Source organism: Lissotriton vulgaris, chromosome 2_1 (genome assembly GCF_964263255.1).
Source record: "Lissotriton vulgaris chromosome 2_1, aLisVul1.2, whole genome shotgun sequence".
Taxonomy (NCBI): domain Eukaryota; kingdom Metazoa; phylum Chordata; class Amphibia; order Caudata; family Salamandridae; genus Lissotriton; species Lissotriton vulgaris.
This window is the reverse complement of record NC_141687.1, coordinates 229686863-229714745: the sequence shown is the minus strand read 5'-3', so window position 1 is coordinate 229714745 and position 27883 is coordinate 229686863. Positions and strand designations below refer to the sequence as shown.

General features: G+C 43.3%; 1 protein-coding gene across 2 annotated transcripts in view; it reads right to left on the bottom strand.

Annotated features, from left to right (window-relative positions):
* The window catches only part of P2RX1 (purinergic receptor P2X 1), a 574124-nt gene that overhangs the window by 64639 nt on the left and 481602 nt on the right, over positions 1-27883 (bottom strand). For both annotated transcript variants that reach the window (XM_086954809.1, XM_086954810.1), the window contains exons 8-9: positions 27710-27840; positions 1023-1113 (exon numbers count right to left, since the gene is read on the bottom strand). In XM_086954809.1, the coding sequence (XP_086810935.1) occupies positions 1023-1113; positions 27710-27840 (222 nt within the window). The remainder of the gene's footprint in view (positions 1-1022; positions 1114-27709; positions 27841-27883) is intronic.

The window sequence follows — 27883 nt, the reverse complement described above, 5'->3', positions numbered from 1 at the left end:
GTCGTATGCCTGCGTGTGCATGCGCGCGCCTGTGTGTGTGTGTGTGTGTGTGTGTGTGTGTGTGCGCACGCGCGCCTGTGGATGCGTGCATGCAGAGGGGTGGGGGCTGGCTGTGTGTGAGCAGGGGCTGTGAGTTGATCTGCGCAAGCGCGGGTCAGACGCGCGCTCCCGCGGGGAAAACTGCGAGCTCGTAACAGATTGGTGTCCTCATTCCCCAGCATTCTCACTAACGGGCCACAATAGGTCTGAAGCAGACACCGTCAATGCTCACGCATTGAGGGTAGGTCTGCTCGACCTAAAAACTACTATTCAGCTTGAACTATAAGGGGATGCTTGATGCCCTTATGGAACCCTTGCTGGTGAAAGTACTCTTTACCATGAACTGTGAGAGGATGTTTGATGCCTCTGGGGAGCGCTCTCTAGAATGGAGGTCTTTTTTAGGTCTCTGTGTTGCAACTTGTTGCTGTCTTTTGATGATGTCCTAAGGTTGCAACCCTGTGTCATCGTATAGAAGCAATGGCTTTAATTGAATGATTAGCATGTACTCTAAAAATCTGTAATAGCTCCAGCAGCATCCATCTCTATACAAAATACTTTTTAAAAATTATTTTTGTGGCCAAAACAACAGAAGGCTTAATTACAGATTAGTGAGCAGATTGTTGGTAGGCTAGGTCAACAGAGGATATAGCCTCCATAGAAGACTGCTTAACCATATTTAAAGATCCGAACCAAGCAAACAGGGATCTTCTGTGAGATCAGTGCATCTGCCAGTTTGGCGACTCCATTAAGGGCACTGATCCTTGCTGAGCTGGCACCACGTGTGGTGATTTAAATGTGCAGAACAATACAAATGTATGGTAACCCAATAACAACACGTTCCTGTTGCAAATTCAGTCTTACCGCAGTAGTCTAACTTAGGGTCCAAGTTATTTTCAAAGTATTTTGAATATATCAACATTTGTTCTCAAGTCTAAAAACTAGAGGAGATTGAAAGAAGTCAAAAAGAAAAGTACTTGTCTTACCTGTCCGCTCACCATAACATCAAAGCGAATTCCAAAAACCTTGTATAAGTTTCGCTTGGTGACACTGTTTTCTACATAGTATCTGGCATACCTTTTAGGAGAAACATGAGCCATGTTATATGAGACAGGCACACGGAGAGGCTTTTCAGAATGAAATTCATTGTGCATAACAATGCGTTCACAAAAAGCAGACAACGACCCCACAGTTCCTAACGTATGGTTTACCATCGTTCACCCACTTGAGAACACTGCTTCATCTCCAAAAGTCCCACAAGCCACATTCAGTTTTACATAGAACTCTTTAAGTAGATATTTTGGCGCGTATTCACAAACTGCATTTTGAAGTATGTTTAGTAGTATAACAATAGTACGAGAATGTATTTCTCCCTTTAACTTCTATTGAGGGCTAGGCCATAATAGTGTCTATTGTCATGTAGTGAACTTGCAAGGGTGCTGCTGCAAGGTCGAATATCAGAAAAGCAAAAAAGAAAATGTTCCTACCTGTTAGGAACACGGAGAAAGCGTTATAGCTGGCAGACAGAGCGTGATAAAAATTTTGGGCAATGGCCTGCGAGCAGTGCATACTTCGAGTTGGCAGAAGCCCGTCGAAGAATCAGGTTTTTGCATGTAGGAATTGGGAGGAGGGAGACTAGCCTTGAATTCGGTAGTCTCCCACCTGAATCGGGATGGCTGACATGTATGAGTACATACAGGAGAGAGTGAAAAGAGGGTGCTGAATCTGAAAGAGCTGAGGTGTACGATATGCAGCTGGGCAATTTCCGAAAGATGTAGGAGAACAATTACGTAAATGTCTAACAAAGGACTTAGTAATGTTTAAATCACAGCCTCATAATTTCAGAACTGAAACATTTTCACAATCTAAATATTTACAACAAAATAATATTTTTTGTTGCTCATTTATCTCATACCGCTATTGCACTGGCAGAGTCTAAAGGTTTTACTTGTTTCAGGTGCAACTCTCTTACGGTATGATATGTCTGGATACAAAAACAAAAAGCTCACCGAAAATACTAGTTGGATGGTACACTAAGAGTTGCACAGGATTTTAGTTTACATGTTTTAAGACACACCATTATTTATATAGTCACACATCCTGAAAAAGATTCACAAATGATGCTTATTATACCACGCTCTTCTTAGAGACACCGTCACTTTTTTCATCCCATGTAAAGCCCTGCTCAGGGCTATAATGTTCTTGTGCCCCTCCTAAAAAAGCAATCTATTATAGCAATGGTTTTCATAATCTGTGTGATCAGTCACATTAAGGAAAATGCTACTTACCAGTATGCATCTGTTCGAGGCATATGAGCTGCAGATAATACACTATGCATCGATTGTGCAGCAGTGTCTCTTCTAGCGGTGGTCACCTGTATCTATTACAGTTGTTTGAAAGACAGTTTTAAAAACCGCTTGGCCTTCTGCTGCTTGCTGCTTGGCTTGCACATCAACACAGTAGTGTTTAGTGAAGGTGCTTGTTGTAGACCCTGTTGCTGCCTTGCATATGTCTTCTAAGGAGATGTTCCGTAAGAAAGCCATGGAGGCTCCCAGCTTGCGTGTGGAGTGCGCTCTAGGAGGAACTGTTAATGTACGTTTTGCTTTTTGATAGCAGACTTGTATACATTTTACAATCCACCTTGCAATTCCACGTTTGGAGATGGGGTTGCCTTTATGAGGTGGAGAAAAAGATACAAATAATTGTGTTGTCTTTCGAAAAGATTTAGTCCTATCTATATAGTAGAGAAGAGCTCTTTTAATGTCTAGGGTATGTAGAGCTCTTTCTGCTACAGAGTCCGGGTTTTGGAAAAACACTGGTAACTCTACAGATTGGTTTAAATGAAAAGGAGTAATCACTTTTGGAAGGAATTTAGGATTAGTTCTTAGAACAACTTTGTTACGATGGAGTTGTAAGAAAGGTAGTGAACGCTTGTATCTCACATACTCTTCCAAGAGAGGTGATAATAAGGAAAGCTGTTTTCCATGTGAGGAATTGCAGTTCACATTTGTGTAGAGGTTCAAAAGGGGGTCCCATGAGCCTTGTAAGAACCACGTTAAGGTTCCACACTGGAGAAGGTGGTAACCTGGGTGGAATGATTCTCTTTAATCCCTCCATAAATGCTTTAATTGCAGGCACTCTAAAAAGACACAGATGTTGTCTGTTCTGTAAGTATGCCGCAATTGCTGCAAGGTGAAGGCATATGGATAAAATATGCCAAGTTACACCTTTGTAAATGTAGAAGGTAGCAAATGATATTTTGGATAGAAGCATCCAGGGGATCAATTTGATTAATATTGCAGTAAATGGCAAATCCTTTCCATTTAGCAGCATAACAAGGTCTGGTAGTAGGTCTCCTGGCCTCTTTAATGATTTTCATACAGTCTGGTGGAATGGTTAAGATAACCAAACTCTAAGACTTCAGGAGCCAGATCGCCAAATTCTGTTGATTTGGGTCTGGGTATCTGATGTCTCCATGGTTCTGCGTGAGTAGGGATGGAGTCAGTCGTAGCTTTTGGTGTGGGACTAGAGATAGTTCTAGCAGTGTGGTGAACGACGGTTGCCGTGCCCATGTGGGAGCTTCCAGGATCAGTTTTAGAGACTGTTGTCTGAGCTTGCGTACTACCAATGGTATTAGTGGTATGTGCGAAAAGTGTATGCAAATCTGCTTGACTAGTTCATCCATATCGCATTTCCCTTGGACAGCGGGTGTGGAAACCTGGCGGCGAAGGTTGGGCATTTTCCGTTTACGTGTGTGGCAAACAGATCTATGTCTGGATGACCCCACTGCTGAAAGAATGGTTGAATACCCTGCGGATGTAGTTCCCATTTGTGAATTTGTTGTGTCTGCCAACTCAACAGATCTGCTATCTGATTGTGAACTCCTGGAAGGTGCTCTGCTAACAGATATATGTTTTGTGGAATGGCCCATCTCCAAATGCTCTGTGCGAGTTGGGACAGTTGTAGAGTGTGTCCCCCTCCGTTTTTGTATATAATATATGGCTGTCATGTTGTCCGTCCAGATTAAGACAACTTTGTTCTGTACTTGGAATGTTCTGAGTGCTAAGAATATTGCTAGCAGCTCTAGATGATTGATATGGAACAATCGTTGTTGACTGTTACATTGTCCTTGAGTTGTATGGTGTAGGAGATGAGCTCCCCATCCTGTGAGGGATGCGTCTGCTGTAAGCACTAGCTGTGGAACAGGCTTGAGGAACGGCCGCCCCTTTGTCAAGTTTTTGGTGTTCCACCACTGCAGAGAGCGATGTGTGCGGCTGTCTACCAACACCAGGTCTGTTAGTTGCCCTTGTGCCTGGTTCCATTGTTGTGCTAGACATTCTTTTAATGGGCGCATCTGCAGTCTTGCATATGGTACTATGAAGATGCAAGATGCCATCATGCCTATTAGTCTCATGAACATTCTGGCTTGCAGAGATTGTTGTTTTTGAAAGATTGTGACCAAGGCTTGAATGCTTTGTATCCTGGCTGGACTGGGATACGCTAGAGCTGTAGATGTATTTATTGTAGCCCCCAGATACTGATGTATGTGAGAGGGTTGGAGGTGCGACCTGGTGTAGTTTATTGTGAACCCTAAGTCGTGCAATGTCTGAATTGTCTGATGTGTGTGTTGGACACACTGATTGAATGACTTGACTTTTATGAGCCAGTCGTCTAGATAAGGGAAGACATGCATTTGTTGTCTCCTGAGGTGTGCTGCTACCACTGCTAGGCACTTTGTGAATACTCATGGTGCCGTTGTTACTGCGAATGGAAGGACTTTGAACTGATAATGTTGTCCTTCCAGTACAAACCTTAGATACTTTCTGTGAGCAGGATGTATAGAAATGTGGAAGTAGGCATCCTTTAGGTCTAGTGTCGTAAGGAAATCACCTTGTTTCAGCAGTGGGAGCCCTTGTTGTAAAGTGATCATATGAAAATGATCTGATTGTATGTAATAATTGAGGGATCTGAGGTCGAGAATTGGTCTTGGTGTCCCGTCCTTCTTGGGAATTAGAAAATACAGCGAGTAAACCCCTGTTCCTTGTTCTTGTAAAGGAACTATATGTATTGCGTCCTTTTGTAGAAGTGACAGAACTTCTTGTTTGAGCAGAGTAAGGTGTTCGGTAGACATTGGACGCTGCTTGGGTGGTATGTTTGGAGGGGTTGCTGTAAGTTCTAGGCAGTAGCCATTCTGGATAATCTGTCTTACCCACTTGTCTGTTGTGATGGAGTTCCAGGCAGGCAGGAAATGCGTTAATCTACCGCAAGGAGTGGACTGCTGTTGGGGGAGCAGAGGAAAGTCACTGTTTTGTAGCGGAAGAGGTTCAATTACTGTTGTTACCTCGACCTCTTCCCTTGTTGTTATTCCCTCTATATCCTCCTCTAAAATATGCCTTGTTAGAGGATGTTTGTGTGTTGGATTTGAAGGATGTTGTGTTGTCTGCACCTGTTTGTTTGGAGCCCCCTCTGTAGAAGGAGCGACGAAAGGAACCTCTAGTCTGTGTGGACTGTAAAACTCCCATAGATTTAGCAGTGTCTGTATCCTTCTTCATTTTTTCCAGAGCTGTGCCTAACTCTGGTCCAAACAATTGGTTTTGATTGAATGGTTGATTTAAAATAGTAGTTTGGACTTCTTGTTTAAATCCTGAAATGCGTAGCCACGCATGTCTTCTAAGTACTATACTAGTATTTACAGCTCTAGATGCAGTACCTGCAATGTCTAGTGCGCACTTGATAGAGGCATTAGAAATGAGTTTCCCTTCTTGTATAAGATCATTCGCTTGTGCCTTATATTGGTCAGGTAGATGGTCTAGCAGTTTTTCTAGCCGGTCATAATAAGCCCTATCATATCTGGAAAGGAGGGCTTGTGTATTAGCCATACGCTATATGTTGGTAGCTTGTGCGGCTATTCTTTTGCCTGAGGCATCTATGACCTTGGATTCTTTATCAGGTGGAGGTGCCTCACCTGAAGTTTGTGGGTTTGCCCTTTTCCTAGCATTGGAGACGACTCGGGAATCTAATGTTAGTTGCCATTTAATGTAGGCTGGATCTGCAGGTGCAGGCCTATATTTTTTCTCAATCCTAGGGTTTAAAATCCTAGTACATACAGGACCTTTAAAAATTTCTGGAGTGTGTTTGATGACCCCTTTAATCATAGGGAGAATTTGAACAGATCTCTGTGATTTTTCAAATGTATCTAATAGGAAATCTTCCTCAGCCTCGACAGAGTGCATGGTGACCCCGTGGTAAATGGCAGCTCTGTTTAATAGGTGCCCAAATCCAATGTTATCTTCTGGGGGAGAAGGCTTTGATGGGTATGACTGTAGATCAGGAATGTCTGGTATATCCTGTGGGTTTGGGTACTCCCAGACTGTGACACCTGTAGGGTATGGGAAAGGCTCATCTGGGTCTACCCCTCCGCCTAAACTATGCTCATCATCATTTTGAGGTGAGTGTGGTGATAAAAGAGGAGAATGTGAAGGAGAAATCTGTGGTGAATTGTTAAGAGGAGCAGGAGATGAAGGAGAAGGAAGTATAGGTGAAGAAGGGTGCATAGGGGATGTGACAGAGTCCTTCTTCTTGGCAGGAACCACAGGAATGGATGGTTCGTCTTCCTTCCTCTTCTCATGTGGTATGCTGGACACCTGACTTGTCTTAGGGTCGATGTAGATCTTCTTTTGCAGAGGATCTGGCAGGAAAAGTTCTTCTGTTTGAGGAACCTTTGTCGGCGCCGATTTTTTCGGTGCCGGACGAGGTTGCTGTCTGTCTTTAGCCTTAGGAGGTGTTACAATGTCCTTTGGCATAGTTTTTGGCACCGAGGGTGTTGCTTTTGGTTTCATAGGCTGTTTCGAGGGCTTGGGCGCATCGGAATCAGGCTTTTTTGGTTTCGGCACCGAAGACGATGTCTTCGGAATGGAAGCTGGTCTCGTCGGCTTCGAGGCGTCGGGCGCTGGCTTCGTACCCTTGTCTTTAGAAGTCGACGGTTTCAGAGCCGAGACTTCTTTCGGTTTCGGTGCTGAGGGAGCTGGTGGGATCGGCACAAGCGGCTTGCTTGGTACCGAGGTACCGGAAGGCTTAGTTATCTTCTTCGGAGCCGGGCTCCTTGGCGGTGCTGTCGAAGTGGTTTTTCGGTCGCGACTGGGCCCCAAAGGCAGAGTATTGACCTTTGCCTTCGATGTGGGTGCTGTGTATGGTGCAGGGGCAGTAGTACTCACGCGCTGACCCGATGGTATGGAGTCATCTGAGTCGTCTGCCTCTGATACGATTTGGAGATCATCTGAATCTTCTTCGGGAACGAGCGGAACATCTTCGTCGAAGATATCCACTGGTTCCGGAGCTGATCTCTGCATGTCGTGTCGACGGGCCCTTCGATCTCTGATGGTTTTCTTGGATCGAAAGGATGCGCAGGCTGTACAGCTAGATTTGTCGTGTTCTGACGATAAGCATGGAGCTGATGCCCATGCGCACTATCGTCCAGGGGGGGAGTCACCTTCTCGTGACTACATAAGACTTCTTCCAAGACGACAACAACATGCAATCATCCGAGCCCAACACCAGGTGGCGATCTAATGCATAGTGTAGTATCTGCAGGTCATATGCCTCGAACACAGTGTTATACGGCTTTTAAAAACTCACTTTATGTGAACAAAAGTATGCTTCACGTTTATCTTAGCACTTCCATATTTATCTTAGCTCCATAGAAGTTTTATCCAAAAGCTATGTTCCTTTTATTAGTAAAGCATGAGTTTTGACATGAAGTTTGCTTAAAGGTGAAATGGCAAACACACTGCCCAGTCAGCTCCTATCTACTGAATGGAAGAGTGAGAGTCTGGAGCCTGTGGTATTGGGTGGATCTGCCTGGTCCATGCAGAGGTGGTTGTGGACAATTCAGACATCATATTCCACCATCAGAGGAACTATTGCATACAGACGCATCCACGCACTACTTTCTGCAACCTCATCACTGACTTTGTGGCCCTCCCTCACCTTCTGCTCAAAGAGCTTCATCCTCCTTGGCGACCACAACTTCCACCTCAACGAACCCATGGACCCCAACTCGGCAGCCCTGCTCGAATTCCTTAACAACATCGGACTTGCAGAGCTATTTCAGGATCCAAAGCACAACACAGGACACACTGCAGACTCCATATTCACCTCCAGTGACAAAATCAAATTCAGCCACACCATCCTGCTTACCACTTCATTGTTCACTTCATTATCAACACACCACCAGACGCCACTCCGACCATGCCCAAGACTACTAGACACAGCTGGAATAAAATTGCTGAAGCAGACTTGACCAACATCCTCGGGACCAGCCATCCAATCCCCACTAATGCCCCAAACCACAACATAAAAAACTTCAACAAGTGGATATCTAACTGCGCCAACAACTTTCCACCTCTCAAGCACACCAAACAGAGGAGGACCTCAAAGCGAGTCAGCTGGTACACTGATGACCTCAGAGAAATCAAACGCTACTGCAATCAACTGGAAAGAAAATAGAGAACTACAAGGATGTGCTCATATGCTACAGAGACTAATTCAAAGAAACAAGATAAAAGCCCAAGCACTAAAGAAAGAAATCAGCTCCAACAACTTCAAAGAACTTTCCACAAACATGAAGAAATTCTCTAACCCCGCAGCAGCTATAGTCCCATCACACCCTCACAAGAACTCTGCAACAACCTCTCCAACTCCTTCCACAACAAAATCACAATGATCTGTAGATCAATTCACAGCTCAACCCAGGAGACATTGTAATCCAACTGCCAACACCATGTGCAAAACCACTCACCATTGCGGGCATGCAGCAATTATGAAATTAATCTACTCAGGATCCCCACAGGCCTATGTCCCACCACATATATAACTTAGGATATATTAGCTCCACGCTCTCATCAATCATTAACAACCCATGAAATGTGCTACCCTCACAGTCAACTGGAAGCATGCAGAAGTCAACACCCTCCTGCAAAAAACATTGGCCGTCCCGAGCAAACTCATCAACTACCAACCCATCTCACTGCTTCCTTTACCTGCCAAGTTCACAGAGAAGGCAATCAGCATGCAATCAGGATTCTTCAGAAACCGCATCACGTATAGAGCCCTCCTTGCAGCCATCAACAACATCAGGACCACCCTCGACTAGAGAGATACTGCAGTCTCATTCTGAACAACAAGAGAGGTAGTAGTGTTCCCTTACACAAAGATAAGAGATGGAATCGCACATCGACTAGACAGTTTGCAGTGTGTACATAAGAAGTTGTAGTCAATCAGAGATTAATCACTGTTGTTGGGGTGCTATTGTAATCTTCCTGGTACCCACTACCCAAAGAGTACCAATGGGTGCAACAAAAAAGTACACACAAATTTAAGACAATCTGAAGAAATGTGCAGCACACCCTTATGTTTACAGTAACGGCCAATGTAGAGACCTTAGATCTATGAAATCAGTTTTTCATCTATTCATCTCATTTCACACAAATTTTCTTTCTAATGGTCAAGTGAGTTCAAACTAAAAAGAAGAGTCCACTTCAATGAATATCTTCAAATGGCGTTTTTCTTTTTATTATTCTTGTTTCTTTTCTCTTGTGGAATTCAATCCAAACAAAAATTCCAATTCAGACAAAACTGCCAACACGTGTTTCGTCTACCCATAGACTTTGTCAAGGCTGGAAAGTAATAAATAAAACAATTTTGGTCATGCAGAATCACACAAAAATGATCTCACATGAAGTACAATCGATATTAAATTAAAAACACTGGAGTATTTTATTAGATCAATTTAAACTTCAAGAAGAGGTCCAAACCTCATGGGCAGCGCTACTCTAAATCTGAACTCTGCAGGCTGGACCAGCGTTGCTATGATCACCCGGTAAGAGTCAATTTTGGTGATACCCGTGTGACTCCCAGATGTCCCTTTTATGGCTTTCAGGCACTCACTAACCCCCCTATTATCTCACACAATATGACAGACTTCCCTCCGGCTATAAGGGAGTGTACTGTTTTAAACAACCACCTGCAGGTTACGACTCAGAATAACTGCTCAAAATCTGCGATTAACAGAAACAGAATTCTGAAATGCATGCTGTTGAACATAAGGTCCATGCCTAAGCATAAACATGAGATTGAAGCTCTGATCACTGATCATGAGGCCGATCTTTTGTTCCTCACAGAGACCTGAGCATCCAACGCCTCTGGTCCTGATTGGAACACTGCTATTCCTGAAGGTTACTCTGTGGAATGCATCAATAGAACAGAAACTGCGGGCGGGTTAATTGCGATAATCTATAAATCGCATGCTTGCTTGCCCCCAACAGGACTTAGAGGCCGAAGCTATGACCTTTAAAATTAAAGAGAATAATTGTCTGATTTTTGAAGGACTGCTCGTGTATCACCCCCTGGCCCGAGAGGTCCTTTTATCAGAGCACTACATACTTTTTTAGAAACAACGTTTGACTCAGTAACTTAACACCATGGCTGCTGCCCCGATACCCCCCTGGTGCTGCACATTCCTTAACTGGGTGTGGTTGTGACTGAACCATTCCGTCATCAGCACAGCTCAGCCGTGACTGATGACGGAATGGTTCCGTCACCAGCATCGAAGGGGTTATACTATTCTTGGTGATTTTAACTATCATCTTGAGGCGAATAACGACTCGGACTCAGCCAATCTACTTGACAATCTCCTCAGCTTTGGCATGAAGTAGTTAGTTGATAGGCCTACACACTCAGCAGGGCATACCCGTGACTGGATTTTTACCAATATTGATCGCATTAGAATTATGTCGATTCTTTCTGTACCTTGGTCGGACCATAGCGCTATCTTTTTCAACCTGCAATTGAAAAACACTGTAAATCAGCGTAGAAACTTCATGCCCCCTGAAAAAACCCGCCCTTGGAAAAAGCTTGAACCAAACTCCTTAGCTAAGGCACTGGCCAGAAATCCCCCGGACTTTGAATGTGGAAATAGCGAGAACGGGGCAACTGACTTGAAAACGGTCCGCCACTGCTCAATGGTACACAGCAGAGGTGAAAGCAATCAAAATTATATGTCGACGATTGGAGCGGATGTCCTACATCTGCAAGTCCTACAGGAGTATAAAAAAATAATTGTCCATGCTAAATCAACCTATTTTACTAATAAAATACAAAACTCTTCTAACTCCTCCAGGGAACTATTCAAAACTGTAGCTCATTTAGTAAAAAGCCCCGGGACACAGTCTTTAGTCCAGATCAGAACTTTGTGAATGGTATTGCCACTTTTTTTCAAACTAAAGTGCAAATAGTGTATGATGAGCTCAGCACTATGGTGTCAGATACAACCACTAATAATGTTGGACATTTCACCTTGACCACCTCCTGCTTCTCTAGTTTTCCTCTACTAGAGAAAAAGCAAGTGTGCAATCTACTCATCCAGATGAAATCTGGCTCCCCTCTAGACCCTTCCCCCCCCCCCTATGTATTACATATGGTTCCGGAGAGTATTGCAAATGTGCTGACACCCCTGCTAAATAAGATTATTAATCTAGGTGAATTCCCCAAAAGTTGGAAGATGGCCTGTATCAGACCCATTCTTAAGAAGGATACCCTTGATCCTTCTGAACCTAAGCACTACCGTCCGATATCCTGCCTGCCTCTACCAGCTAAGATCTTGGAAAAGGCCATGAATCAGGAAATTATGAGACATGTGGATGAAAAGAAGTTGTTAGATCCATCACAACACGGTTTTAGACCCCTTCATTCCACAGAATCCGCTCTCATCATGGCCACGGAAAAAATACGCAAGACCATGGACGAGGGTGGCCGAACGGCCTTGATTTTATTGGACCTTACAGCGACCTTCGACACTGTAAACTACTCTGTCCTGCTAAAAAGATTAACTACCTTAGGATTCACTGGTACTGCTCTGGCCCTTGTCACCTCCTTTATTAGACACCCGAACTCAACAAGTGCTCTGGAATGGTTTACAATCAACCGAATTCTCCCTTCCGGGTGGGGTCCCGCAGTGCTCGGCACTGTCACCTACGTTATTCAACTTATATGTTACTCCTTTAGCAGCCTTGATTAGATCTTATGGCCTGCATTTGGTGTCTTACGCCGATAACACTCAAATTGTATTGTCAATCTCTCAATCCATTGAAGCCACAGCAGAACGTTTCAGGAACTGCCTCGCTGGGGTGAAAAATTGGATGAGCCACAACTTTCTCAGATTAAACACGGATAAAATCGAAATTATAGAGTTCGGTCATAAACCGTCTATCTGGAGTGATTTATGGTGGCCTCCTGATGCAGGGTCTTGCCCTATCCCTGTAGATAAGGACAGGAACCTTGGTTTTCTACTAGATAAGGATCTTTCATCTAAGGCCCAGATTAATCAGGTGACATCGGCCTGTTTCTACAGTATCAAGGTGCTCAGAAAAGTCTTACCCTACATCCCGATCACGTTAAGAAAGACGGTGATGGGAGCCCTTGTAATGTCCCGGGTAGACTATTGTAACTCACTCTACCTGGGAGCAGGAGAGAAACGACTGACCAAACTGCAGGCAATTCAGAATGCAGCGGCTAGGGTTCTGCTGAACCTCCCCAAACGTCACCCCATGTCCAAAGCCATTTGGGAGCTTCACTGGCTCCCGGTCAGGCGCCGTATTCAATTTAAGGCTATTAGTCTGGTACATAGGTCCTTACATGGAAAGGGACCTGACGACTTCATCAAACTTCTGCCTCGCAACATACCCTCTCGAACTCTGAGGTCAGCCAACCAGGACCTAGTGTGTCAGCCTAGAACAAGCAGAGCCCGATGGGGAGGAAAATCATTTTCCCATCAAGCGGCAATACTATGGAACTCGTTGCCCCCCATGTTACGCAACAAAAATCTAAACTGAGCTTCAGGAAGGCCTTAAAAACCTGGCTCTTCACCCAGATCTAACTGCTCCATTGCATTTCTCTGTACTACAGCACCAAGACGCCACGGCATTCGTGCGCTTTATAAGCACTTCAGTCAGTCAGTCAGTCAGTCAGTCAACAGAGTATCATCACACTTTTTATGTAAGTTTGTGGAAGAGAAGAAGATTCAGTCAGAGAAGTGGATCATACCAGTGTAAAAGGAGAAGAGACCTGAAACAAGTTTATGTCCAGCACCCACAGAAGTGTGTCAAAAGAGTTTGTTAAGATTGTTATATCCAGTGGCCTACTGCCAAATGATCTTAGTTTTAAATATAGCGAAACCACCCTAAAACAAGCTACGTGAGTGATATACAAATGATATATTGCACCTACCATGCGGTGTAATATAATTAGATCAAAACGAAAGCCCGGTGGCTCGGGTGTAGCAAATTTCTACAACTTGTCTTTAGTGCTACCGTCAATCTGTAAAAACATATTTTTATATAGGCCATATATTAGTGTATCATTATACTTTCATTTGTCCAAAGTTTAATTGGATTGCTATTACTACGTCATTGGTTGCACCAGAAGGGACCTTCCCATTACTCAATCGAGGGAAACCCTGACCGATCACATTTGATTGTATGAATGCTTATTCAATAAGAATGCAATCTTTTATTTTAATTTTTCGCCTTTGCCTATATGAGAGTTCTTACTATGCCTCACATATTATACAGTTGTTTAAAGACAGCGTATCGCTGGCAGGTACTCACTTGTGAAATCTCAGTATATTCATAAGTTGTGGAATATTAGAGCTCCAAGGAACGATTCAAACCGTACCCCAATCAAGAGATATAAATAGTCTAAAAATAACCAGAAGGCATCTGTTATAATAACCGGTATTGGCTTTATGTGAACATTGGTAAAGAGGGACAAGCAATATAAGTATAATGTGTTATTCGTATCAAATACAGAGTACCCCTTAGTAGATAAAAATCAGTCTAACAGGGCCGACTATTAGTATGCTTCATGATTGTTACAAATAGTAAGAGCGACTTACTTTCAAACTTTTTTGCCACCTCGCATAAATAAGGGTGGGAAACGCCTAATAAGTCGTAAATTATTGGATCCAATAGTAATAATCTAAAAGTAGATTAGAGGGGAATTTATAGGATGGGGAAAAGCAGCCGGTAGATACTATTGATTAAACTAAGGACATACTGCCCTCTCCATATATCAAAGAATGTCCTACATTAATACAAAAGCTCACCTTATAGACCCATGTATAATGAGCTCCACTAGTATTTAAAAGCTGACGGTATATTAACCTTGATAAGTTCCAATCTAAAATAAAGAAATTGAAGTCCAAACAGTCTCATTACTTATGCTTTAGTAGTTCCAAATATCGCTCGAAGTTTTTAACAAACATTTAATATGTAAGCGAATGGTGGGCAGCTTACCCGAAATATTAGCAGAGCGTCCATAAGATCCTATCCCTCAGCGTGTTCCATCCCTCTTGTGTGTTGAACAGAATGCCGCTGGCCGCAGCCATGAATTTAAAATGCAAGTGTGTTGCGTACGTGCATTGTCACATAATCAATTATGTGACCCTATGGGTGTGTGGACTCATAGTCTTCCTAAAAGTTAGTAAAGCGTTGGCGCCATTTTATAGTGATACAATATTGTGCCCCATCATTGTGGTTCTTATCTTTTACACCAAAATGATGACAAACGGGCATATCTTATTGTGTTTGCCTCAATAACTATTAAAATCGCCTCATAACAATCGTGATTTTTTATATTGTGTGAAAAAAAATTTTTTGGGCGATGCCACAATTCATCTTGATAATCCCGTAATCTTTCCCTACATGAAACCATGTAAATGCTAGTGTGTGCAGTCTCATCCTGCTTGATCTCTGTGAAGCATTCAATACTATCTCACACCACACCCTCACACCAGAATACAAGGACCAACTATAAAATGGATAGCCTCCTTCCTGACAGGCAGAACTCAGAGAGTTAGAATTCAACAAACATATTGGAACCCAAGACACTCCTCTGTGGAGTCTCACAAAGATCATCTCGTAGTCCAGCAGTTTTCAGCATCAACAGGGCACTCCTGACAGACATCATTAGAGCCCATGGAATCAACATCATATCTTACGCTGACAACATGCAGCTTATCCTATCCCTGACGGACAATGACAACACTACCAGAAACAACTTAACAACCTGCATGGCCAGTGTCTGACTGGATGAAAAAGAACTGCCTGAAGCTTAACACGGACAAAACGGAAGTCTGATATTTCTCTTATTCTGACCCCATCATTGCTCCATCAGATAACGCTGAAATTTGGAGTTCTGGAAATAGATCTATTTGCCTTCAGGAAGACTGCCCTCCCTCTCTGATTTTTCATATGGACTCCATGCCCAGACACATGCAAATTGGATGCTCTATCCTTTCCAAGGCCCAAACATATACATTCTCTTCTATTCCCTTCTCTGAATTCTGAGGGTAATATAAAACACAGAAAAACAGGGAATGGTTCTGCTTGTGGTCCAGTGGCCCATGAAGCTAGTGGCCCATGAAGCTCTCTCCTACTGCAGTTACCAGTACAAGAGCACTGCATATTTCTGATGATCCGTTACCAGATGAGGGGCAGTTCTCTGCCTTATGCAGCCCTAGACTGTAAATAGCACTTGAGAGGATGAATATTCAGGCTGTGTAATCTTCTCCTGAGGTGCTATCATTCATACAAAAGTATAGACACCCATTCACTCTAAAATCTTATTTATATAAATGGAATACATTTGAAAAATAGTGTGCTTCTACAAATACAAATTACATTTCTGGGAATCAATCAGGTGTTCTTTTAAAAAAAAAACTTTTATTAAGTTTTCTCCATTGTCAGATTTACAACAAGATGTTAGTCCCAGATTCAATAATCTGGCATAGAGGACAAGTACATAAACAGTGCTTCTCCCCTTGTCCCTACCACCTTTTCTGTCCCCATGTTTTCCTAGTCTATCTCCTACACTAGGATTAGAAAATGGTCGTGTTCCTTCATTCATGGACCCTTGTCCGAACATGTTGGGTTCAAGCCCTCTGTATTGAGCCCAGTCCCCCCAAATCTTAGAGTGCTTTTGCAGGCAACCTTTGGCTGTGTAGATTGGTATCCCCAATGTCATACAGGGGTCCAGCCCCTTTTTCTAGTCTTCTAGAAGGGGGGTGGCATTGTTTTCCCAATGCCATGGAATATCCCTTTTTTGCAACCATTAGGGCCATGCACATCAGTGGCATTTTATATTTCTTACTGTCCAGATCAACTTGTATATGTAGTAGCACTAGTGTTGGGTCTCTTGGGATATTCCTTCCCACCACCTCCCTCATTGTAGCGGGCAACCCATCCCAACAAGGAGTTACAGGACCAAATTATATGTAGTAGGCCTACGACTTCCCCTCGGCAGTGTAAGCATCTCAGAGAGAGCACCAAACTCCTCACCCACCACCTATATCTCATCCAGTATATACGCTGGAGATAATACAGCTATATGATAATACAGCTGAATGAGTCTGAACTGTGTGCCAATCGCTGCCTCCCATGGGGGAATTCTACTGTTCTAGTTGGCCTAGATCTGATTCTCAGGCCTCTCCGTTTCAGGAACGTGTCAGACGTGTTAAGCACCAAGATGAAATACATTTGTAAAGTCTTATGAGGACCCAGGTTTTTCCCCAGAAATTTAAATCTCTAAGGGGCTAGCAGTCAGTGGGTCCTCTAGAGCCCCCAAGTATGGTGTCTGGTGTCAATCCATGGTGGATTTGGAGATATCAGAAGAATTGGCTACGGAGGAGTTCAAATTTCTTTTCAAGTGACATAACATTTATTTATTTCATGCAATTCCAACGGTCCCACCATTCCACAGATTCCAGTTGGTAAAGAATGTCTTGGGGATTAAATAAGGAAGATTCTGCAACTGTTGCAGGATGCATGGCAATGAGACCATCATGAGCATAGCCGAGTGGTCCAGAAGTGATAGGGGCAGGGCTGATCAGAACAAAATGTCAGCTCCCAGTTTATCTATCAAGGATTGGATGTTGTTATGCCAGACATTCTGTTGGTATGGGGTAACATTAACTCCTAAGTATCTGAACCCCCCTTCCGCTCGTCTAATGTTTCTCACCCATACCAGGTCAGCAGGTTGGTCACCAATCATTTACAGAAAGGACTTGGCCTCATTGAGACATAGGCCTGAAAAGGTACCAAATATCTAGATGATCTGTAACAGACTGGGCTTGACCACTGCAGGTCTGATAGGAACACCAGTACATCATTGGCGGTTAACGTGATTTTATCTTCTAGTCCCGGGACCCTTCAAAACCCAGGATATGCGCATCTACCTAGATCCATTGCACCAGCAGCTCTACTGGTAACACAAAAAGGAGGGGGAAAGGGGACAGCCCTGCCGAGTTCCTCTGCTGATTCCAATGTCATCTGAGGTAACCTACCCGATCCTGACATGGGCTTTGAGATCTGTGTAAAGTAGTTTGCTGTAACCGCAAAACCGGGGACCCAAATTATATTTCCACAGGAGAGAAAGAGATAACCTCCGTTAATTGAATCAAAAGCTTTTTCGAAGTCAGCTAGAAGCAATGCCAGTCGGACTTGACGTCTTCCACTCTGAGTTAGGGTATTATGAACTCTTCTGATATGATGCTGAGTCGCTCTTTCCAGCAAAAAAACTGGACTGATCACAGGACACAAGAGTAGAAATAACTGTTGTCAGGTAGTTCAAGAGGGCTTTCACCAGAATTTTGGCCTCTACATTAAGTACGGATATCAGACAATAAGACGAGCACCGTTCTGGTGGTCTTCCTAATTTATATATCATCACTACCTCAGCTCCCGTAATGGCCATTAGGTGCTTTTAACTTCTTTAAAGGTGGCCTTTTACTAAGACTAGCAATCTCCACGCCGTGGTCACAGTGGCAAGCCATCAATGTCTTTAGGAGTCCACTGTTGGAATCTATTTCTAATTGTTATACTAGACTGTTAAAGATTTTCTATTTGAAAAGGTCTACTGTCTAGTTCCCTCTTGGGATTTGCCTTTAGGATTTGAAGGCTACACTAGTCAATAGTGAAAAAAGGCCCTACATTTTGTTTGTATAATTATGTGCAGACTCTTTTCATTGTTCTAAAGATTTGGTGATAGCCATTTTTTTGCCTACTTCATCTACTTCTGAGGAGGACATTTTGCATACTGTTAACATTCACCAAGATTTGGAAATCTACCTTTCCATGACTGAACCAGCCCCGATACATGGTCCATTTCGTTTTATTTTCAGGACGCTTCTTTCTCACACTGCTACAACGCGTCCCGCGTTCAACCTGAGCACTTGGTAAGTCCTTAACCCTCTGTTCACATATTGCAGACCCTTAATCTGTAAAAGCTTACTGCATCGTCTGGTTTCACTTTTTTCAAACAGTTCGCTTCTCAGCGACTGACCCTTGTGTAATTGCTGGGTCTAGCCAACATTTTATTTACACCGGTAAGACACTTGGTTTACTTACTCTTGCCTGCACTTATATTGATCACTAATCGGTTAACAGAGCAACCACGTCCTGTAGTCACGCTTTTACCACATTTATTATGCGAACTCTTTTCTCTTGTTGCTATTCATCAGGTGGTGATAAGGTGTAACCTCCTTTACTTGTCTATTTTTTACTTTCATTTTTTTGTCCTCCTGGCAGCTTTACTCACTGTGCTTCCTCTTTCTGACAGTCAGTTGGTTAATTTTTATCCTTGCCCCACTGTAAGAACATATTTGTCTCCTCATTGCATCATGTTCCAAATTTTCTCATATTGTTTTTCATAGATTCCCCTGATGAAGGGCAAGAATAATTGCCCGAAATGCATTGGGATTTTTAAATTGAATTATGTTTGATTCTTGTTTGGATCAATCCACGCTTGGACTTTGTGAAACTTGAACAATATCCTTGAACTTTTGGTTCTACCATAAAGATATTCAACCGAAAGCCTGAAGACTCCTTGTCATCTCTCATCATTTTTGTCAACATTTCTTTCATTGTGGTCTTGAAATATTATTGTTTTGAATTATTCATGTTGAACTTATCACTGTGGTTTCATGTACACTCCTCCGAGTGACTAGAGCAGTGCATTAGGTCAACCAGACGACCATCTGGCAATTTTTTCTAGTATTAACAAAGGCTTGCAGGGCCTGTTTCCTTTTGCACGCATCTGTATAATTGTCTAATTTTGATGCCTAGTACTGAGTTTTGATACATTACGTTTACCTGAGTGCATCCGGTTGCATCCTTATTACATTTTAGGATACATTTAAGGCATCCTTAAGAGCCTTGTACAGCAAGTAGATGCCTGAATCTGAAAAGGTGCCCACAGCAAAATGAAGAGATACAGTCCGCTCGTGAAAAGACCAGTGTTGGGTAGCTCCCAGGCCACTATCAATAGATATTACCGCAGTTTAACACCCCTGGTAATGGACGGGAATGCTCGACAAGAAACACCTAAGGATGTGGGCTGTGACGTTACTGGTTTTGGCAATGGCCTTTATCGGCCTATAGAAGAACTCAGTTTCAAGAGTTGCGTATGCCAGATGTCCCCAATTAAGGGCGACAGCAGCGAAAGTGAGGGCTACTGTAGTGGCAGCGTGTTTGCTGGGCTCAGTTTCGTGAACATGGAGGAAGATGAAGAATCGCTAGTTCCACCTAACACAGCCGGCGATGAAGACATGGGCTTTCAGGAGGATACGGAGCTTGAGAAGGTTGTTGTGCAACAGCCGGGTACAAGCGTCGAAGATGATGGGGCATCGCAGGACTTTAGCGACTCAAGATTTCAGAGTCACCGCAGAGGGCGGTGAAGATGCAGAGGCTAGTAAAAATATTATGAGCAGGCAATTACATAATGATGTATTTTATTTCTTCAACTAACAGACGGTCAATCTTTCCTCTTTTTGACCCCTAGAGAGCAACCCCAGCTGGATGCATCTACTTCATAATGCGTTATGGTAAAGAAGCTGTAGCACCTCCTAACCCAGCAGTCTATGAAGACATGATCCTTCAGGAGGATACGACTGCTGAGAAGGTTATTGCGCAGCAGTCAGGTACAAGCATCGAAGATGATGGGGCATCGCAGGACATTACCGACTCTCAAGATTTCAGAGCCGCCGCAGAGGGCGGTGAAAATGAGGAGGTTAGTAAGAAAATGTTATGCGCAATCAACTACATAATGATGTATTTTATTTCTTCAACTAACGGGCGGCCAATCTTTCTTCTTTTGAACCCTAGAGAGCAACCCCAAAAAGGCCTGCGGCAGAGTGGCGACCTGCAAAAGCGAACAATGTAATTTTCAATTATGGTGTTCAAAACATGCTGAAAGCTCCACATGCCAAAACAGTGATGTGTGTGACAAGTGTGTATGCGGCTCTAAGAACGGCACGTGTGAAAAGGAAGATCCAGAACTGTCCTACAATGACAGGTAGTGTGTTAAGGGTTTCGCCGCGGCAGTAGTACTAAACTGCGTCAAGCGTGACTATTACAGCCTTTGTCACAGACATTAAATGAACGATCCTCAGCAGGCGGTGCACAAATGTTTGTGCAAATCATACAGAATAAGAACAATAAGATATATTTGCAGTTTGTTAGACCCGTACAAGGTGTATACACTGATAAGGGTGGTGTTCAGGCTGTACATTGAAAAGAAATATGTCCACCCTGATATGGTGAGGATCTTGTCAGAGGCACTCAATGAGATCCAATACGCGCATGACCCGAGCTTAAAACTACCATATATGCAAGGGATGTGCACAGCTTTTGATAGAAAGATGATAGAAAGACTTGTAGAAAGGCGTATGTGTAATCTGTATAACAACAATAGAAAAATAGGGTCTTTGGCCCCCCGAAGACCATTTTAAATAAGGTCTTATTTAACGTTACATGATTGCATGTATTTAGAACAAAGTGTTAGAATATTACACCGCAAGGTGGCTATGTGTTAATCCGTCCTTATGACGCTTACTGTCGAAATGTAAAGTACCTTCTGTTTATGTTTTGTTAAAAAAAATTCTTTACTATTAATAAAAGGTCCTTATGCAAAACACTTGTCATTCATTGTCTGCGATGTAACGGATGATAACATGCCGGGGGCCTGTTTAAGAAAACTTTATGATGATACAAGGGGAGTTGGCAGCTTGGGAAGCACCGAAGCTCTGTATAGAAGGGCTGTAGATGAAAACGAACCTGTAAGCAGAGACCTGGGAAGACGTGGTTATCAGGAGAGGAGGCGTATTCACCACATAAACCCGCCAGAAGACGCTTTAAGAAACGCTCTACAATTGTGAATGTGCAAATAGATAATCAATGGCAGGCGGATATCATCAGCCTTCAAGATATAGGAAAACATAACAACGGAGCTGGTTATATATTTACTGTCGTAGACGTGCTGTCCAAGTACGCCTACGCAGAAGCACTATGCGATAAAAGTGGGGCTAGTGTCACAGCCGCTTTTAAAGCCATCTTCGAGAAGGGTCGAATTCCTCAAAAACTACAAACTGACGCCGGTAAAGAATTCTTAAACAATACATTTCAGAAATTATTAAAGCACCACGGGGTTAAACATTTTGTAACACACATGAAGGTAAAAGCAGCAGTTGTAGAGCGGTTTAACAGAAGTTTAAAGTCTAAGCGGTGGAGGTATTTTATGGCCCACAACCCCTACAGATACATTGATGTTCTACAAGCTTTTTTAGTTGTATATAATGCCAGTTATCACAGGACCATCAAAACAGCGCCTATAGAGGTAACTCCTAATAATTCTTTATCTGTTTGGAGAACGGTGTACAGGTGTAATTTCGCTACAAAGGTGAAGAAGCTTTTTTTAAAAAAAGGTGATCAAGTAAGGATTTAAAAATTGAAAGGTGTCTTTAAGAAGACCAATAGACTTTTATCGACAAAATATTTATAGTGGAAAGTGTGGAGCTTAAAGAAGGGATGTATATTTACAGGTTGAAGGACTACGATGGGGAAGCGGTGTTGGGGTCTTTTACAAGGAAGAGTTACAAAGGATACCCAATGATCCGCACAGGGTGTATAGGGTTGAAAAGATTCTGAAAAGGAAAGGTATAGGTGCTAAAAGCCAGGCATATGTCAAATGGTGGGGTTGGCCGGAGAAATTTAACGGTTGGGTGTTGGCCAGCTACTTGAAGGGTGTTTGAGCTGAGGACCGTCTAAAAGCTGCTGTTAAGATGGAGACAACGCCATTTTATATCACCCTGCCGTCCAAAGCTTCTAAAGGCATGTACCCCGTCAACCAGATTTCTAATTATACCGTGAAATTGGCTAAGCCTGTGGACCTGAAAGGGGAATGGGAGGTAGCCCTAACTGAGATCCAATACCCTAGAACATGGAACACATTTACACAGAGCGAGACTAAGTTTTACATAAAGTGTGAGCAGGACCCTGTGAGCATGCACTGGAGCATCCCATACGGCTACTACCCAACCATTTCAAGTGTTTTCGAGGCCATCAACAAAGCCATAGGCAGCATCGAAACACAGATAGAGTCAGAAGGAAGGTGTTTCTTAAAACCCCTAATTGCACCACAATGTTTAACTGCTCCGGTAAATTAAGAAAAGTTTTAGGCACAGTACAGAATGCAAAAAGTCAATTTGAGCAGGATCACACATGCCCTGATATTAACGAGGGGTTCTACATGCTCTATGTGTATAGCGATATTGTAGAGGCCCAGAGTATCGGCGATAGTTACTCACCGCTGTTAAGATGGGTCCATGTACAGGGCGAAAATAATACGTTGGTCAATATTCAATTCAACAAACCCGACTACGTCGCAGTTTCTAAAAACCATTTTGACACTTTTTCAATTATGATCTTCGACGATCAGTCCGTTCTGTTGTCCTTTAAATATGGGAAAGTTACTGTTAAGCTTCATTTAAGACCGAGAAGCGACAGATGCTATTAAGCAGGCATCATGGTGGTTGTGAAAACATACGGGGACCCGTCTATGTACAGGGACTATTACCAAAATCAGGCTGGATATGGAGGCCTACCCTACTCTCAAGAGTCACCTGTTATGTAAGTGGCTGGTCTAGGAGGTTTCTTCCGTAGTCTATTTAGAAGAACTATGCCCTTCTTGAGAAAAGGCTATGAAATTGTAAAACCACATGTTAAAGCGGCGGCTACTAACATTGCCCAGGACATGGAAGGGTCTGTTACTTCGGCGGTTGCCGAACGCATGAACAAACAGCTGCAAGAAGGCGCCGTGCTTTGAGACGCAGAGGACCGCCTGCCCCCTATGAAAAATGGAGGAGTTATTCAAAGCGTGCTCAGAAAAGAAAAACCCCAAGACGGAAGAGAGCTTCGAAGAAGAAAAGATCCGCCTCGAAAGTAAAAAAATTTTAAGCGGCGCAAACTAAAACATGTCCTTTGTACATTGTGCATCGGGCAAGTGCGCCAAATCCGAGTTAGACTTGTTTACTCTAAAGCCCACGCAGATAAGCCTTGAAAACAGCTTCTTCATGGAGGTATCGCCTTTAGCCGCTTTGACACCGTTGGCCACTATAGATTTGTATGTATCAGGGTCCACGGATATGTATCTGGATCTCAACAACACGCTACTCCATCTTATGTGTAAAATCGTAAAAATGAATGGTTCCGACATAGCAGCAGACGCAAAAGTGGCTACGATTGCTTACCCCCTAGCAACCTTGTTTAATCAGGTGGACATCACCCTGGGCGATCGTCTCATCACACAGAGTGATAACATTTACACCTACAGAGCCTACCTCGACAGCATTCTAAATTACAGTAGCGACGCCCTCCACACACAGCCTTAAGTGGGGCTCTTCTACAAGGACACATGCAGACACTTTGAAGCCAAGGAGTAGTTACAATCAGGGTTTTGTGAAAACAGCACGTTTTACGGCTGGCAGTCGACAGTTTGGCCTCCTGGGCCGCATACATTCAGACCCCTTCTTCCAAGATAAACTGCTCATCAATGGAATTGATCTTAAGATCAAGCTCACGCGCAACAAGGACTCATTCTGTCTCATCAGTGGGGATGCGGACCAGTACAAGCTGGACATACTGTCAGAGAGTCTGTTTGTAAAGAGGGTGAATGTGTCCTCAAGTGTCAGACTAGCTCACGCCGACGCTTTGCAAATATCAAAAGGCAAGTGTGCGGTGGAAAGGGTAGATCTGAAGGTATTCAGCATCCCTCCCATTACCCAATCAACTCAGCAATTGATGTATGGGACAACTCCCCAAGCTTATCATCATCGTATTTGTGGACAATACAGCTTTTAGCGGCGTCTACACCTCAAATCCCTTCAATTTTAAGCACTACAACATCAATTACGCTGTGCTGGTCCACGAGGGCACTGTGATTCCTGCAAAACCATACACACTCAGTTTTTTTAACCTCCAAGTACATCAGGGAATACCAGGGGCTGGTTTCGATAACCGGGAAGCATCTACAGGACTGAGGGGTAGCTGTGACAAGAGAAGGCTATAGGGCCGGATACACGCTGTTCGCATTCGACCTGACTCCCGACATGGAAGACAGTGATTACTACACCTGGTCAAAAACGGCAATCTAAAACCTGAAATCTGATTTAATAATCTGCTACCTGCGATGGTAAACATGGTCGTATTCTCGGTATTTGACAGCATCATTCAGATCAACCACGCCAGACAGATTTTGTTTGACTATCTTTAAAACGTTTGTGAAATGGACACTGTGCAGATACGGGACTTCTTAAGCAGGCATAAATACGGTAGAAAATACTTTTTAGATGTTTTCCTTAGCGATGGGCTCCCAGCCGAAATAGGGCCAGAAAGACCACACACCCTAGACTTTAACACAGATCCTCATTACAAGGGTGGAACACACTGGGTGGCCGTATTTATAGATAGTGACACGGTTACAGTGTTTGTGAACAGCTGAGTTCCCCAAACACAGTATCTATACACAGCCCATATTAAAGTTTATGAAAAAAGCAGCAGCTAGGGTTGAGTATGACAAGCTAAGGGTCCAGGATTGGATGTATGTCGTTACAACGCATACTTTTACTCCGCGTACCATTACAACGCGGTATTTACAACGCATACCGCTACAACGCATAGCGCTTTGGGGTGCTGGATAGTGGTAAGTATAATTTACTATTCTAACTCCAGTCCCCGTGGACCCTAGGGAAGGTGTTGGATAGTAAATTAAACTTACCTCTTATCCTAGAGCGCCCCCCAGCGCAATGCGTTGTAACGGTATGCGTTGTAATGCCTGCGTTGTAGTGGTAGTGCGGAGTAAAAAATGCGTTGTAACAGGTGAATACCCCAGGATTCATTAGCCATCACATGGGGGGAACACTGTATTTATTTTATCAGTAAAATGTCAGAGGGTGTGGCGTTTAGAAATGTCTTAAATCTATATTCGAGTGACCTCGTTAACAATGACAGTCTAGTTGTGAAATATGTATAAGAAAATACAAGGGCATCAGTCAGACCTGTGGAAACAGAAGATAGCGTCTGTCAAAATTGTAAGGGCATTTAACACGTGTATGTTTAAAATAAAGACCTTTTTAAAACATGCATACAGACTCTGTATTTCTATGCTGTCAAAAAACACCATCATTAAAATGTTTTAAAAGACAAGTGAGATGGGTTGAAAAGTTATAAAAGTGTTAATTACAAACAGTTATGTAGGTTACGCATTACAATGACATCCATTTCTAAAGAAATATATGAAGAAAAATCAAACATGGTTATACACGTAGTAGGCAGTTATTCAAAAATCTGTAGAAACATTTCGTATTAATCCACGTATAGGCTTTGGACAGTTACCTTTTTTGCTGTACAGCCAGCGCAAGTGGGGTGCTACAAGAGATGGATAATCGTGGGACGTCAGAGAGAGTCGTTAATGTCCTGTGATGCCCCATCATCTTTGACGCTTGTACCCGGCTGTTGCACAACGACCTTCTCAGGCGCTGCATCCTCCTGAAAGCCCATGTCTTCACTGCTGGCTGTGTTAGGTGAAACTAGTGATTCTTCATCTTCCTCCATGTCCATGAAACTGAGGCCAGCAATCACACTGCCACTACAAGAGCCCTTACTTTCGCTGCTGTCGCCCTTAATTCTGGGACATCCGGCATACGCAATCCTTGAGACTGAGTTCTTCCATAGGCTGATAAAGGCCATTGCCAAAACCAGTAACGTCACAGCCCATATCCTTAGGTGTTTCTTGTTGAGCATTCTCGTCCATTAGCAGGGGTATTAAGCTGCGTTAATATCTATTGATAGTGGCCTAGGGGCCACCCAACACTGATATTTTCACAAGCGGGCTGCATCTCTTCATTTTGCTGTGGGCACCTTTTCGTATTCAGGCATCTGCTTGCTGTACAAGGCTCTTAAGGATGCCTTATGTGTATCCTAAACAGCCTCTAATAGGGGGCGTACACCTCTATGCCACAACAAGGGCATTCAGTCGTCATAGGGCTCTGGTTCGCTGATGTCTCCAAAAGCAGCCCGCCCTACGGCAGACCGCCCCTTGGGTCAAATGGTCACCTACATCCATCATAAGGGTTTGGGACCCGTCACTTTTAAGGACACAGCGAGGGGCGTAGCACCTGTCACTTTTAAGGACACAGCAAGGGGGGGGCGGGGCACCTGTCACTTTTGGTGACACACATGATGAGTAAAGGACGGTATCCTGGCTTTCTACTGGATCAGCTTGTCATACAGGGATCTAGGAAGCTAGACATCTGTGTGCCTGCGTCTTCTGAGCTAAGTCCAGCCTAGTGCAGAAGAAGAGAACCTTGCAGAGGTCAGAGTCCAATGCATCATTTTGTGAGTGAGGACTACACCTTAGTCGACTATGGCTAAACACACAGGTGTGTATCTTTGCTCGAATTTACACCATCTGTGTGTGCAAATCAGTTTGCGAATCTACATCATATCTGTATTTATTTATTTTGGCAGACACATTAACTTTTGCAGGCAGAGACCATGAGGCCATGCTTTGTCATTTCATGTCAGAAACAACAGCTTGGTCCTTCCATACCATTGAACTGGTCACACAAATATTACACCCCATAACATAAATGTGTGCCTGTAGCTCTTCCAAGTGATGCTGCTCTTTTTGTATGATGATGCCCTTAACTCTCCACATCTCACTGCAGCATTGTCTGCGACACTGTTCCTCTTCCTGGATGTAACAGTAGTAATGGGCCTATTTGATTACATCTAACCTAACGAACAACTGTTCAGCCCTTGGAGGTCTCCTAAAACTATTGGCAAATAACAGATGTTTATTGTTACCCAACTCAATGATACTCATTTGATCAACAATGGAAGGTTGCAAAGCTGAGTGGACCCACTAGGATTCGAACCTGTGGCCACGTGGTCAAAAGCAGATTCTGAAATGGATGCATTAGTCCACGGAACCCCTAGAACCAGATCTTTATATGAAACTGTACTTTATTTATTTATGTTCTGATCAATCGTATGCCCCAGACATTGTTGCTGTTTGGAATGTACGCAGATTTTTACACGTGTTGTCACAGTTCACTAACATATCTGTGTAAGTGTGTCCTTACCGATCCTGGGTATTGTTCACACTATGCAAACCCAAATGGAAATAGTGTGACTTTCTCGTCCTATGCTACCTCTCTGTGTGGAAATCTTAGTGCTACCATCTCATTTGTTCCAGATTACATTTCAGAACGTAAAGATGCCCTCACCTGAAGTTGAAGCCCTTTGACACATGCAGTTGAGGATCATCGAGTCCAATGAACCGATAGGATGGTTTGCAAAATGTTATAGCCCAGTCCAGATCACACTCCCAATCAATAATGATGCCAACAGTCCCACCCTGTTAAGAAACCATAAAAGAAAACTTTAGAGAGCACCGTTTA